Raw genomic sequence first — 12,759 nt, forward strand, 5'->3', positions numbered from 1 at the left:
CCCCCGCGCTGGCCCACCTGCCACTCGTCCCGCTCCCTTGCAGAACTGCACCTACTACTGGGGCTTTGCCGCGTGGATGGCCTACTACATCAACCACCCTCTCTACACGCCCCCCAGTAAGTGCCCTCAGACCATGCTCCCGCCGCGAGTCCCCACCCCCACCGGGCTCTCCCCTCATGGCTTCTCCCTGCTTCCTCTTCAGCCTATGGAGCCCAGCAGGTTAAACTGGCCCTCGCCATCTTTGTGGTAAGGAGGCTGGGGAGGTGATGGTGTCGGGGGAGCCCAGGGGGCTCTGGGCTGATCCTGCTCCTCTGACAGATCTGCCAGCTTGGCAACTTCTCCATCCACATGGCCCTGCGGGACTTGCGACCCGCAGGTGAGTGGCCTGCTGGGGGCTGGATAGCTGTGGGCTGGGCAGCTGGGTGAAGGCGTCTAACTCTTCCCTCCTGCCATGCCTGCCAGGGTCCAAGACCAGGAAGATCCCGTATCCCACCAAGAACCCCTTCACGTGGCTGTTTCTGCTGGTGTCCTGCCCCAACTACACTTATGAGGTGAGGGGAGATCAGGGCAGCCCTGGGACTTGGGGTCCCATGTGGAGGGGGCACCTAGCTCAGCACCTGTTTTTGTAGTTTGAGCTTGGAGCATTTGGAGATGGAGACTGTGGCTCTCTGGGGTTGGGAGGCATCGGTGGTTGAGGGGCAGCTCTGTCATATAGTATCACCCTCCATTTAGGGTACCTGTAGCATTGGGTTTTGGTTCCCACTCCTTCACTCAGAAAGTAGGGGTGGGGGGAGGTGGCTGGCTGAATCCTGGGCAGCCATATGCACAGGGGTGGGCGAGGCCTGGACAAACAGCTGGCGCTGCCTAGCCCTGCCCATTCTTTTTGCTGCCTGCTCTGCCCACAGGTGGGGTCTTGGATTGGCTTTGCCATCATGACACAGTGTCTCCCAGGTGAGCCTACTGCCCCTCCCTCAGTGGGGCCCTGTCCATCCAGGCTGTGCAGCCCATCCCTGACACCCCCTGCTCTGCCCCACAGTGGCCCTCTTCTCCCTGGTGGGCTTCACCCAGATGACCATCTGGGCCAAGGGCAAGCACCGCAGCTACCTGAAGGAGTTCCGTGACTACCCGCCCCTGCGCATGCCCATCATCCCGTTCCTGCTCTGAGCTGCTCACTCCACCTGGGCTCAGCCAAGCCAGCCTCTCATTCTCCCACCCCAGTGCTGTCCTGGGGAGGAGTGGGGGCCAGAGCTCTCCAGCACCTGGAATAAAACCTGCCTGTCCCAGTTGGACTCATGCTCCGTGTGTTTCTTTTGTGGGCTTGGGGGACCACTACTCTGCCCTTGGCACCTTCCACACCCTCCCAGCAGTGCAGTAAGAGGTAAGGCTTGGGCTAAGGAGCCTGGAGGCTTTTATTTCTTTAACTGGTCCACAGTGTGGTGAGTGGACCATTTACAGGACTGCGTCGGGACTCAACTGTGCGGACTCCTGGCCTCTGGCCACCTCTGCTTCCCTCTGCTCCCTCCGCTTCTTCCGCTGGAGCAGCCGCCGCTCCCTTTCATACTCCTTCATGCGCATCACATAGCTGGGGGCAGAGAACAAGGAGGGTTGTCAGGCTCCCTGGCCAGGACATGGCCCTCCTATAGCCCTGGGAAGTGGATAGCACTGGAGCAGATGTCCCAGAGCACTCTGGGGGAGGCCTCCAAGTAGGAAAGACCTGTGTCCCTGTGGTTTCTCTCTGGGGCACCCGCAAGCAGGTGCTGGCTGGTTTGGTCTGACTCAACCCTTTGCCTCCTTGGTGGACACCAGTGAGCCCCGGGCTGGCGTTGAAGGCTTCTCTCTGGGGCGGGGCCTCCCACTGGGAGGCTGGCTTGACCTCTCACCTGGGTGGCTTCAGCCACCTGTCCCACCCAGACTCCTCCATCCCCACCCAACAGACCCTTTAAGATTCCTCTTTTGGTCTAAGGTGAGGCCAGGCTAGAAACCCCAGTTCATTGTCCTTGGCCTCTGGGCCAGAGCCTTGGGGCGGGTCTGGGGCTCACTCGAGGTGCTCGCAGTAGTCCCAGTCGTGCTGCTCATGCTTGCAGCCCAGGAAGTTGGGGAAGCTGTCACGCTTGCACTTGAGCAGCCGGATGAGGTAGTGGGCGCAGTAGTCCCGCTGCTGGAGCCTCAGCTGCGCGTCGTCCATCTGCTGCTGTGTGGCCACCATCTCTGCAGGGGCAGGCAGGGCTCAGCCAGGGTGGGCTGGCTGGGGCCTAACTACCAGAGGGTAGTCCCCCTTCCCCAGTTCCAGGGATCCCCAGTGGGCTGACATGTGGCACCTGGGAACCACATCTCAGGTGTCTCCCATTGACAACTTGGCACCAAATGGCAGTAGATTGTGGCTGTCCTCTAGGGGCCCTTTTTCTAATTTGCACATAGGCAGACCCAGGCAAGAGAAGAGTGGCTCCTCATCACCCCTGGGGCACCTCCACAGACTTGCTCCCCTCCCCCAGTGCTCCCCTCACTCCACGGTGACTCTCCACACAGCCCCCCTCCGCAGAGCCCACACTCAGAAGCCACCCTCTGCCAGCACCTCCCTCACCCCTCCCCAGTGTGGGGCTGGGCTGCCAGGCCTGAGTCCCAGCTCTGCACTGGCGGGTGGTACGGCCTCTCAGCCTGGGCTTCCTTCCTTACAGAATGGACTAACAGTTCCCAGCTTGGAAGTCACCTGAGTACTAATAGCTCATAGCACAGGTAAAGCGCTTAGGCACATGCCTCAGAAGACAGCTGGACTAGCCCTTGGTCCCAGTACCCCGCCCACCTAGCAAAACCCGACCCAGGACAAATGAACCTGCAAGAGACCGAACACACCCCGGCTTGTGTCCACTGCAGGCGGCGATCCTGCGTTCCTTCCCTGGCTGCAGCTCAGCAACCATCCCCACCCAGCTCACTGTCCTCTCAGCCTGGCAGGACCCAGCCTTCCTGCATCCCCAGGGACCTGCCTCTCCCCGACTCCTGCCATCTTCCCTAGTCCTAGCTCCTTCCTTCCCATCCCCATCAAAATGTGCTCATGTCTCACCTGCAATCCTCCTCGGGCTGGCTTCTCTCCCCTCTGCTTCCCGCCGCGATTATTGTGTCCCACTCAGGCCCAGGTCCTCATCTCCTGCTCCTGCATCCCCTTCTCTTCCAGCTTCTACCCCACCCACCACTGCCCAGACACGGCTCTCATGGGACCACCCAACATGCGGGACACCAGGCTTCCTCAGCCTCTCGCCCGCTTCCTTCCTTTTCTTCCCGCGGCTCCTCCCGCACACCTTCCCCAGGTTTCCTCCCATCTCTCACGGCTGCCCAAACATTAAGCTCTGGCTTCCTAAGAACTCTCTGCTTTCTTATCCATGACTTTGGTGGCCACCCAATATGGCATGAGCCCAACTTGCTCCCTCCCCCCACACCTCATCTGAGTCCCAGGCTTGGGCATCCACCGCAGCCCCTGATGGTTCCCATGTCTTCGTGGCCCCACTGGCACCTGGAGCTCCCATCAGCAACATAGACTCCCCTCCAACTCGTCTCAAACTCATAATCAGCCAGCTGCAGCCAGAGAATCTACTGTGTGCCAGGTAGTGGGGCGACAGCAGGGAACATGACAGACAAGTATCCCTGCTCTTGGAGGAAGACACAGAACAAACAGGTAGAACCTAGAGGGTGGCAGAACGTCTGGCAGTGGTAAGTATTCGGGGAGAAAAATAAAGGGAGAGGGAGGGAGTGCTGGGACCATGAGGAAGGGGAGGAGCATTCCAGGTAGAATGACAGGTGCAGAGGCCTTGAGGTGAGAGAACAGGCGTCAGGACGCCCCAGGATTTTGGCCTGAGCACAGGGAAGGATGTAGATGCCAGTAACTGGGACAGGGAAGACAGAAGGAGGGGCAGTCCTGATGGGGGTGGTTAAGAGTCCTGCTTTTGACTTGCTGAGGGCTAGATGCTTGTTAACATCGCGTGGAGACGTTGAGCTGGAAATGGGATCTATGAGCCTGGAGTTCAGGGGCAAGGCCCAGATGAAGAGAAAAACTTGGGAGCATTGGCATGCAGAAGGCACTTGCAAGCCAGCAGATAGCAGAGACCCCCAGGGAGTGAGTGGTGGATAGAGGAGGGAAGGAGTGAGTCCAAAAGGCAGATGCTGAAGTATCAGTGGAGGAGCCCCCAGCGAGGTGAAGTCCTGGAAGCCAGGTGAGGAGGGGCTTCCAGGAGGTGACAGCTGTGCCTGATGCTGCCTTGAGGATAGGAAGTGAGGCGTGACAGTGGGGTTTAGCAATATAGATGGGGGGAGGCTTAATAAGAGCCCGAGGTGAAGTCCTGGAAGCCAGGTGAGGAGGGGCTTCCAGGAGGTGACAGCTGTGCCTGATACTGCCTTGAGGATAGGAAGTGAGGCGTGACAGTGGGGTTTAGCAATATAGATGGGGGGAGGCTTAATAAGAGCTCTTTCAGTGAGGTGGCAGAGGGACAGCTGGAGGGGGAGGTGGAGCCAGGAGGGGATTTTAAACTGATAGAAGTAACAGTGTGTGTGCATGGCCATGGGAAAACTGATGTTGCAAGAGAGAGGGAGAACAGTTGGAGCAGAGTCCTCGGGTAGCTGAGAAGATGGGATGGAGAGAGAGTACAAGGGGGTTCACCCACATCAGTGGCTTCGCTAGAGCAGGGGGCAGATCAACCTGGAATAACAGGTGAGAAGGAGGAGCCTAAAGGTGTGAAGGAAGGGTGGGGGTGGGGAGGGACAGGGAGCCCTAGAGAGCTCTTTTTTGGCTGCTTCCGTTTTCTTAATAAGAAGATGCAGAGTGACTGGCTGAAAGGGGGTGTGAAGAAGAGAGGAGGCCTGGGACAGTGGTCTATAAGGGAGGGTGGAAGACCAGGGAATGTACAGTTGCCCCTCGGTATCCAAGGAGGATTGGTTCCAGGACCCCCTTGGATACCAAACTCCATGGATGCTCAAGTCCCTTACTCAAAATTGCATAGTGTTTGTGTATAACCTATGCACATCCTCCTATATACTTTTATTATTATTATTATTATTATTTTTGGTGGTTGGTGGGCATGGGGATCCGAACCCTTGACCTTGTTATCAACACCAGGTTCTACTAACTGAGCTAACCGGCCAGCCCTCCTCCTGTATACTTTAAACCATCTCTAGATCATTTATAATACCTAGCACAGGGGGCCGGCCCGTGGCTTACTTGGGAGAATGTGGTGCTGATAACACCAAGGCCATGGGTTTGGATCCCATATACGGATGGCCGGTTAGCTCACTTGGGAGAGCGTGGTGCTGACAACATCAAGTCAAGGATTAAGATCCCCTTACCGGTCATCTTTTAGAAAACAAAAAACAAAAAACAAACAAACAAAAAAAACCCTAGCACAATGTGAATGCTACATAAATAGTTGTTATACTGTATAGTTTTCAATGTGTATTATTTCTTATTGCTGTATTGCTACTTTTCGTTATTTCCACCCTCCCCCTCCGCCAATATTTTCGATCTGCGGTTGGTTGGATCCGCCGAAGTAGAACCTGCAGATAGGAGGGCCGACTGTGATAGGAAGGCTGGACAGCACGAAGGGTCAACTGGGGAAGCAATCGTTAGACCAGTCAGCAGAGTTGTCACCAGCTGCCCAGGGATAGGCGCCAAGGGGCGGGGGTAGAGGTGGGGTTAACCAGGGTTTTGGTTTAGCCAAGCAAGAGAGAGAAGCAGGGGATTGCTGGTGTTTGCAAAGCTGACCGTGGGCAAAGCAGGGTGCGAAGGACAGCGGTAAGGGTTACTGTGGTAGGGGGGAGGGCAATGGACTGCTGGTTCATACGGAGCTGAAGGACGAGCTGGAGACGGGACGCTGGAGTGATGATACGCCCTCCTAACACTCTCTCACATCCAGACCTCTTTGCACATCCACTGCTTAGAGGTCTCCCTGTCTCCAAGTCATTTCATCGTCCACCCAGCAGCCGGCGCCACATTTTGACAAAGCAAATCTGACTGTGTGCTTCCTCTGCTTGGGAGCACTGGGCGCTGCCTTCTCCGAGTCTGTGCTTCCAGCCACTGCCTCCTGGAAGACAACCCCCAGGTGCTGTCCCTAGGATGTGCCCGGTTCCACTACCTCCCCTACTGGGCTAAAGACAGCGCCTGCATCCCTCCAGTCCCCTGCTGTATCCGCGGTGCCCAGCGTGGGACTTGGCCTAGAGTTGGCGCTCGATGCCTGTGATATCACGACATAAAAAAATGCAACGCGCAGAACGGGATGCGCGCGTGAGCGCCTCGTTTTCTTGTGCACACCTAAAAACAGCAGTGACATCTGGACAGGGAAACGGTGAACGTGTCCCTTCCACGATAAACCCTCCCGCGGCTCCCCTCTACCCCCAGGACTAAGTCCAGCTCTGAGCGTCTCATTCATTCCCGCTCCTCCCACCCCCCCTCTTGTCGCCCCTTTTGTCCCCAGAGTTTTGCTCAAGCCATGCCTTATGCCTAGAAGGCCTCCGCACTCAAAAGGTCACGCGTATCCTGTGGACGCCTCCAGGCCAGAGCCGAGCCCGACACCATGCGTGACGCTCAGGCTCAGCCCTAAGGACTCCGGGGTTGGGGGTTCGGGCGCCCGCGCCCCACACCCGCCGGCCGCGCCTGCGCACTGGGCCTCACCGCGCGGCTTGCGCTCGGGGAAGCCGTAGTCGGGCGGGAAGGTGGGCATCCGCAGGGGGTCGGGCTCCACCGAGGCATCGCCCAGGTAGCGCCGGACCAGGTGCGCCCCCATGGTGGTTGTCGCCGTTGATTCCTTCGGCAGCAGGGAGGTCACCTCACTCTCACCCGGAAGCACTGCCCCCTGCGCCAGCCACGGCTTCCGGATCGCTCAGGCCGCTGGGAGGATCATAGAGATGAATGACGCCAGAGAACTTCCGGTCCAGATTGCCCCACCTGGTGGTCAGGTTGAGGCGGGTCGGCAGGTGCTGTTCCTCCTCCAGGGATGTGGTTGGACGCCAGAGCGGGGGCGGGTCTCTGAAGGGGACGATGTGAGCCCAACCCTCTCCAGGACGCTCCTGGTATTCTGAGGCTGGAGCACAAATAAAAATTGTTTCTCATATCATTCAAAAAAATGTTTTTCCTAAGACATTCGATTTTCTTTTTAAAAAACTACACAATACTGATTATATAATTAGAGCATATTATAATTTTTTTTTTCCTTTTTGTCTTTTTTCGTGACCAGTAATGGGATCACAACCCTCAGTGTCACGCCCCTACTGCGCTCAACCAGTGAGTGGCCTGGTCTCTATATGGGATCTGAACCCTCGGCGGGAGCGCCGCCGCGCTCTCAAGCGCCTCACTCTACCGAGTGCGCCACCGGGCCGGCCCATAGTTTTTAATAAAATTATTTTGATTAATTACATTTAAAGAAAAGTTAGTTATAAAAACTACTTAAAGCTGAAATTTTGTTTTATTTATTTATTAAGTTTATTTTATTTGTTGAATCAAAATTGATTAGACATATTTTTGGGGTTCGACATTCAGATATATTGATCAAATCAATATTACTAGCATATATATTGCTACAAATCGTAATTACTCTTCATGCCCCTTGTCCAATCTCTCCCCATACCCCGCTCTCTCCTCCTCCCCTCTCTAATTACTCTAAATCATGCTATAGTGAACAGATTAATAATGGTGGTCAGGGGCGTGGTTCTGAGGGCCGTAAAAAGAAGAGCACGAGAGGTTAGTCTCTCTCTGCTCCTCCATTTTCTGCCATGTGAGACACCTGGGTCAGTGTTGCCACTACCAAGACCCTGACCAGGTGCATTCCCTGGACTTTGGAGTTCCCAGCTCAGAAACTGTAAGCAATAAATTTTGTTTTCTTGCAAATCACCCAGTTTCAGGTATTTCTGTTATAAGCAACAGAAACAGACTAATACACCTTTGTTTTTCCTCCACCTTCCCACCTCAGGCAATGCTTTCTCTCATTCCAGGCATGTGGATTCATTGGCAAATTCCCTTGACTCCACTATTGAAATTTATCATGAACATGGGTAAGGAAACTTTCCCACCCCCTCCATGGCCACCATCCCTGTCCCAAGAACCTGTCACCTCTCACCAGCATGACTGCAGTAACCCACTTCCTGTCCTCCCTTTACCTAATCTCTCGCCAGCCCTCAGGGTGCCCCTGTCAAAATGAAATCAGATCATGTCATTTCTCTGCTGAAAACAGCTCCATGTGGAGTAAAGGCTGGACCTGGCCTGAAAGTCTGTGATCCAGGAGGTCTGGGATGGGGCCTCAGGATCTGCATTTCTAACAAGTTCCCAGGTGATGGTGATGTCTAGACACCACCCTTGGGAGAATTGCTGAGCTAGATCTTCATATGCTGACACGGGGAAGTGGCTGAGATATAAGTGAAAAAAGCAAGCTACAGGAAATAGAAAATTAGCTACAGAGACTTGTTTTTCAGGGCTAACCGTGACTTGTCTCTGTCGCCAGGCCACTGCATAGGTTTGTGATCTTTGTGTCCTTCCTGACTCCAGGGGGCAGCATTCACATTGTAGTCTCTGAGAATGGCATTCCTGGAGTTGTGCAGTGCACAAACTGCGCAGCTGTGTCAGGCATCCCTGTCCTGCCCTGGATGTCTCTCCTTCCCCTTCCTTCATCTTCCCCTTCCTTCAGCTGCTTACCCAGAGGTCAATGCTGTTACAGTCTCAGCTCGCTCTTCCTGTCTGACCTCTGGAATGACTTCACCTCTTGGAGACTCAGTTTACTCATCTGTAAATGGGATCAGTAATAATTACCTCCTAATGTTCCCCGCCAGGGCTCCCTTTCAAAAGTCCCTACTCTCTTCCCGGATTTATTTTTCTCCTTAGCACTTAGCCCTATCTAAGCCATGATCCATTTAACTTATCTCGTTTATGGTGGGTCTCTCCTCTCACAGGTCAGCTCTGCAAGGCAGTGAATTTTTAAAAAATTAATTAATTAATTTTTATTATGAATATTCATGAGATACAAAGCTGATTGTCACTCCTCGTGCCCATGATATGAAGGCCAGATTCATACTGACAGCATACCCGTTACCACAAATTGCATCTGTACCCCGTGTCCCCCACCCAATTATCCCCAACCTCCTTCTCCCTTCCCCTACCCCCCCCCACTCCACTTTGTAGCCCAAGGAATGTTCTCTCCCTTTGTAAGTCCAATGTACCACTGTGGTCTTTCTTTCCTTCCTTCTTTCTCTCTTAGCTCCCACATATGAGTGAGAACATGTGGTACTTATCCCTCTGTGCTTTGCTTATTTCACTCAACATAACTTTCTCCAGGCTTGTCCATGTTGTTGCAAATGGGAGAATTTCACTCTATTTTTATGGTAGAGTAGTATTCCATGGTGTACATATACCACAGTTTCCTTATCCAATCATCCTTTGATGGGCATTTAGGTTGGTTCCATGTCTTGGCTATTGTAAACAGAGCTGTGAGAACATGGGGATGCTGGTATCCCTTCGACATGATGATTTCCATTGCTCTGGGTATATACCCAGAAGTGGAAGTGAAGCAGTGAATTTTTCTGTCTTGTTCACTGCCGTATTCCTGCACCAAATAAACAAATAACTAAATGAATACGGAGGTTTAGAGGAATCAGTCAGATGGTTACATCAAAAGCACTCACTGCCTGGCATCCAGTAGGTGCGCAATACATGCTCATTATTATTGCTTTCATCCAGGTCACACTCTCCAACTAGAAGGCCAAATAAAGGTGGACACTGTGACCACTCATTTCACTAGAGGCTGAAGGGGTCTCAAGCCAGGGATGATGCAGGGGAGGGGACACCAGTGGCCCATTCTATCCTAAGTTCCAGGACTCAAATGGCGTGACCTTTCTCAGAGTTGGGGACCTAGAGGGGATGTTATTAGGGTGACGATGACATTAGGTAGCATGTGCAGGGGTGAAGAGGAGGCCGGGCCCCGGTCACCCATGTCCATACTTTTCTTGTTTTTTTCTCTGTCAACCATCCGACAAGGACAACTTCCTGTGTCTCCCACCCACTCCCTGCAGCCTGGGTGCTTGGTTCGTTGCTCACAGCTCCCCACCCTCCCCTCCTTCCTCCTTCCCTCACCCTCCCATCCTGCCCCATCTGATGTGCACCAAGCAGGGGCTGCCTTAGCATTGTGTGGGCAGAGGAGCCTCAGGGGCCCCATGTGGTGTTGGGGGCTAGAAAGGAAATTCTGGGTGGCGTCTGTGCCTCGCCATGGTCTGCTGGATGGGAGATCGGATGCTCTGCGTAGTTCAGCTCTAGGGAAGGAGGAAAAACAAGGTCAGTGAACCATCACCAGAAACCCCCTGGGGAAGACCTTGCTTCCGTGTATGGGGCACACAGAACACTCACCTCTAATCAGGCGGAGTGTTAAGGACACACTGGGATGGCTGCTGTCTGCATGGCTGGCTGGTGTTGGAAGGACATGTCAGCCTGGAGGCTTGGCAGGCAGGGCAGCCACTCACTCATTCATTCAACAAACATTCATTGAACACCTACCATGTGCCAGGCACAAGCAGTGAACAAGACAGACACAGATCCCGCTCTGGTGGAGCTGAGCTGCTAATGGGGGCGGGAGAGGGGAGGTGGGGGGAACAGGCAGTAAATAAGGTAAAGAAGTGAGTTTTGTGGATTGTGAGCTGTTGATAATGACCAAGGAGAAAAATAACGATGGAGGTTATGAGAAGGGCTGGTCTGGAATTTTATATTATTAAATTAATTAATTAATTAATTAATTAATTTTAAAAGCTGACCAGTAAGGGGATCTTTTTTTTTTTTTTTTTTAAAGATGACCGGTAAGGGGATCTTAACCCTTGACTTGGTGTTGTCAGCACCACGCTCAGCCAGTGAGCGAACCGGCCATCCCTATGTGGGATCCGAACCCGGGGCCTTGGTGTTATCAACACCACACTCTCCCGAGTGAGCCACGGGCCGGCCCCAGTAAGGGGATCTTAACCCTTGACTTGGTGTTGTCAGCACCACGCTCAGCCAGTGAGCGAACCGGCCATCCCTATGTGGGATCCGAACCCGGGGCCTTGGTGTTATCAACACCACACTCTCCCGAGTGAGCCACGGGCCGGCCCCAGTAAGGGGATCTTAACCCTTGACTTGGTGTTGTCAGCACCACGCTCAGCCAGTGAGCGAACCGGCCATCCCTATGTGGGATCCGAACCCGGGGCCTTGGTGTTATCAACACCACACTCTCCCGAGTGAGCCACGGGCCGGCCCCAGTAAGGGGATCTTAACCCTTGACTTGGTGTTGTCAGCACCACGCTCAGCCAGTGAGCGAACCGGCCATCCCTATGTGGGATCCGAACCCGGGGCCTTGGTGTTATCAACACCACACTCTCCCGAGTGAGCCACGGGCCGGCCCCAGTAAGGGGATCTTAACCCTTGACTTGGTGTCGTCAGCACCACGCTCTCCCGAGTGAGCCACAGGCCGGCCCTCTGGCGTGGAATTTTAAATAGGGCCATTTTAGATGAGAAGGTGATGTTGGACCCAAGACTTCCTGCTGGTCCCCTCGGGGCCTTTGCATGACCTTAAATGCTGTTCCTTCTGATATCCACGTGACCTCCCCCAGCCTCCTCCGATCCATGTCAAATGTCATCTTTCCAGTAAGCCCTTTTCTGACCGCTTTTCAACATGTAAGCATTTAATGGTACACATGTTGTTTGTCTTATGATGGGGCCACACCATCTTAAGGTGCACAAGTCATAAGTCGAAAATGCATTTAATGCACCTAAGCTACCGAATGCCATAGCTTAGCCTAGCCCACCTTAAATATGCTCAGAACGCTTACCTTACCCTACATTTGGGCAAAGTCATCTGGCAACATAGCGCACTGCAGAGTACCAGTTGTTTACCCTCGTGATCAAACCGTCATACGAGGGGGACTGTTTGTGTACATTTTCTTCTCAGTGTGGCTTTAGCTACAACCCACATATGGTGAGAGGCTTTCACTTTTATTCAGTTCGAGATATTTTACATTTCTTTTTTGACTTCCTCTTTGGCCCATGGGTGTTATCTAATTTCCAAGTATTTAGAGATTTTCCAGATATCATTTTTGTTAATTTCTAGTTAATTTGGTCAGGGTTGGAGAACGTACTTTGCATGATTTCTATTCTGTGATCCTCCTTTTTATTGCAACCTCCCACGTATATCTGATTCCCCTTTTCTCTCTCTCTTTTTTTTTTGGTGGTTTTCCGGTAAGGGGATCTGAACCCTTGACCTTGGTGTTATCGTCCCCATGTTCTAACCAATTGAGCTAATCGGCCAGTCCTTTCTTCCTTTTCTACTCACGGCTTTCTAACACAACTTCTAATAGGTTTGACTTATTTCATTCACTGTCTTTCTCCCTGTTCCCAAGGGTAGAGATTTTTTTTTTTGTTTATTTGTTTCCCAGTGTATCCCTAGTCCCCAGAACAGAGCCTGAACACATAGTTGGTAGTTAGTACATATCTGTCGAGTGGATGAATGGACAAAGGAATCCCCATTTGACATATCGGTAGATCAATGCTCAGAGACGTTGTTCTAGTCTCCTGAAGTCACACAGCAAGAACAAGGCAAAGCTGGAGTGAGCCTGAGCCCATAGACTTGTGTTATACTCAGTTGATGGGGCTGGATTCCACTACCAGTTCCTGAATACCTACTGTGCGCCAGGTCCTGAGGGATGGCATTGGCCATGTAGCCCTCTCCTGCATACAATGACACCACCTAGCCTTTATTGTATTAACCTACCCCAGGCCCA

At 53.1% G+C, this 12,759-nt stretch overlaps 3 protein-coding genes across 3 annotated transcripts in view; 2 read left to right on the forward strand and 1 right to left on the reverse strand.

Annotated features, from left to right (window-relative positions):
• The window catches only part of TECR (trans-2,3-enoyl-CoA reductase), a 31,537-nt gene extending 30,248 nt beyond the window's left edge, over positions 1–1,289 (forward strand). Inside the window, exons 7-12 of the mRNA XM_008566049.1 lie at positions 40–116; positions 203–246; positions 319–376; positions 463–551; positions 906–951; positions 1,037–1,289. Coding sequence (XP_008564271.1) covers positions 40–116; positions 203–246; positions 319–376; positions 463–551; positions 906–951; positions 1,037–1,164 — 442 coding nt within the window. The 3' untranslated portion in view covers positions 1,165–1,289. The remainder of the gene's footprint in view (positions 1–39; positions 117–202; positions 247–318; positions 377–462; positions 552–905; positions 952–1,036) is intronic.
• A 96-nt stretch (positions 1,290–1,385) lies between these two features.
• On the reverse strand, positions 1,386–6,833 carry NDUFB7 (NADH dehydrogenase (ubiquinone) 1 beta subcomplex, 7, 18kDa). The gene is made up of 3 exons (XM_008566036.1): positions 6,650–6,833; positions 2,040–2,208; positions 1,386–1,582 (listed from the first exon to the last, which is right to left on the reverse strand). Exons 1-3 carry the CDS (start codon positions 6,759–6,761, stop codon positions 1,450–1,452), a joined length of 414 nt encoding a protein of 137 aa, XP_008564258.1. The 5' UTR covers positions 6,762–6,833; the 3' UTR covers positions 1,386–1,449.
• The window catches only part of CLEC17A (C-type lectin domain family 17, member A), a 24,670-nt gene continuing 18,670 nt past the window's right edge, over positions 6,760–12,759 (forward strand). The window contains exon 1 of the mRNA XM_008566050.1: positions 6,760–6,943. Within this exon, the coding sequence (XP_008564272.1) occupies positions 6,760–6,943 (184 nt within the window). The remainder of the gene's footprint in view (positions 6,944–12,759) is intronic.

Source organism: Galeopterus variegatus, unplaced genomic scaffold, assembly GCF_000696425.1.
Source record: "Galeopterus variegatus unplaced genomic scaffold, G_variegatus-3.0.2 Scaffold218, whole genome shotgun sequence".
In the NCBI taxonomy this organism is placed as follows: domain Eukaryota; kingdom Metazoa; phylum Chordata; class Mammalia; order Dermoptera; family Cynocephalidae; genus Galeopterus; species Galeopterus variegatus.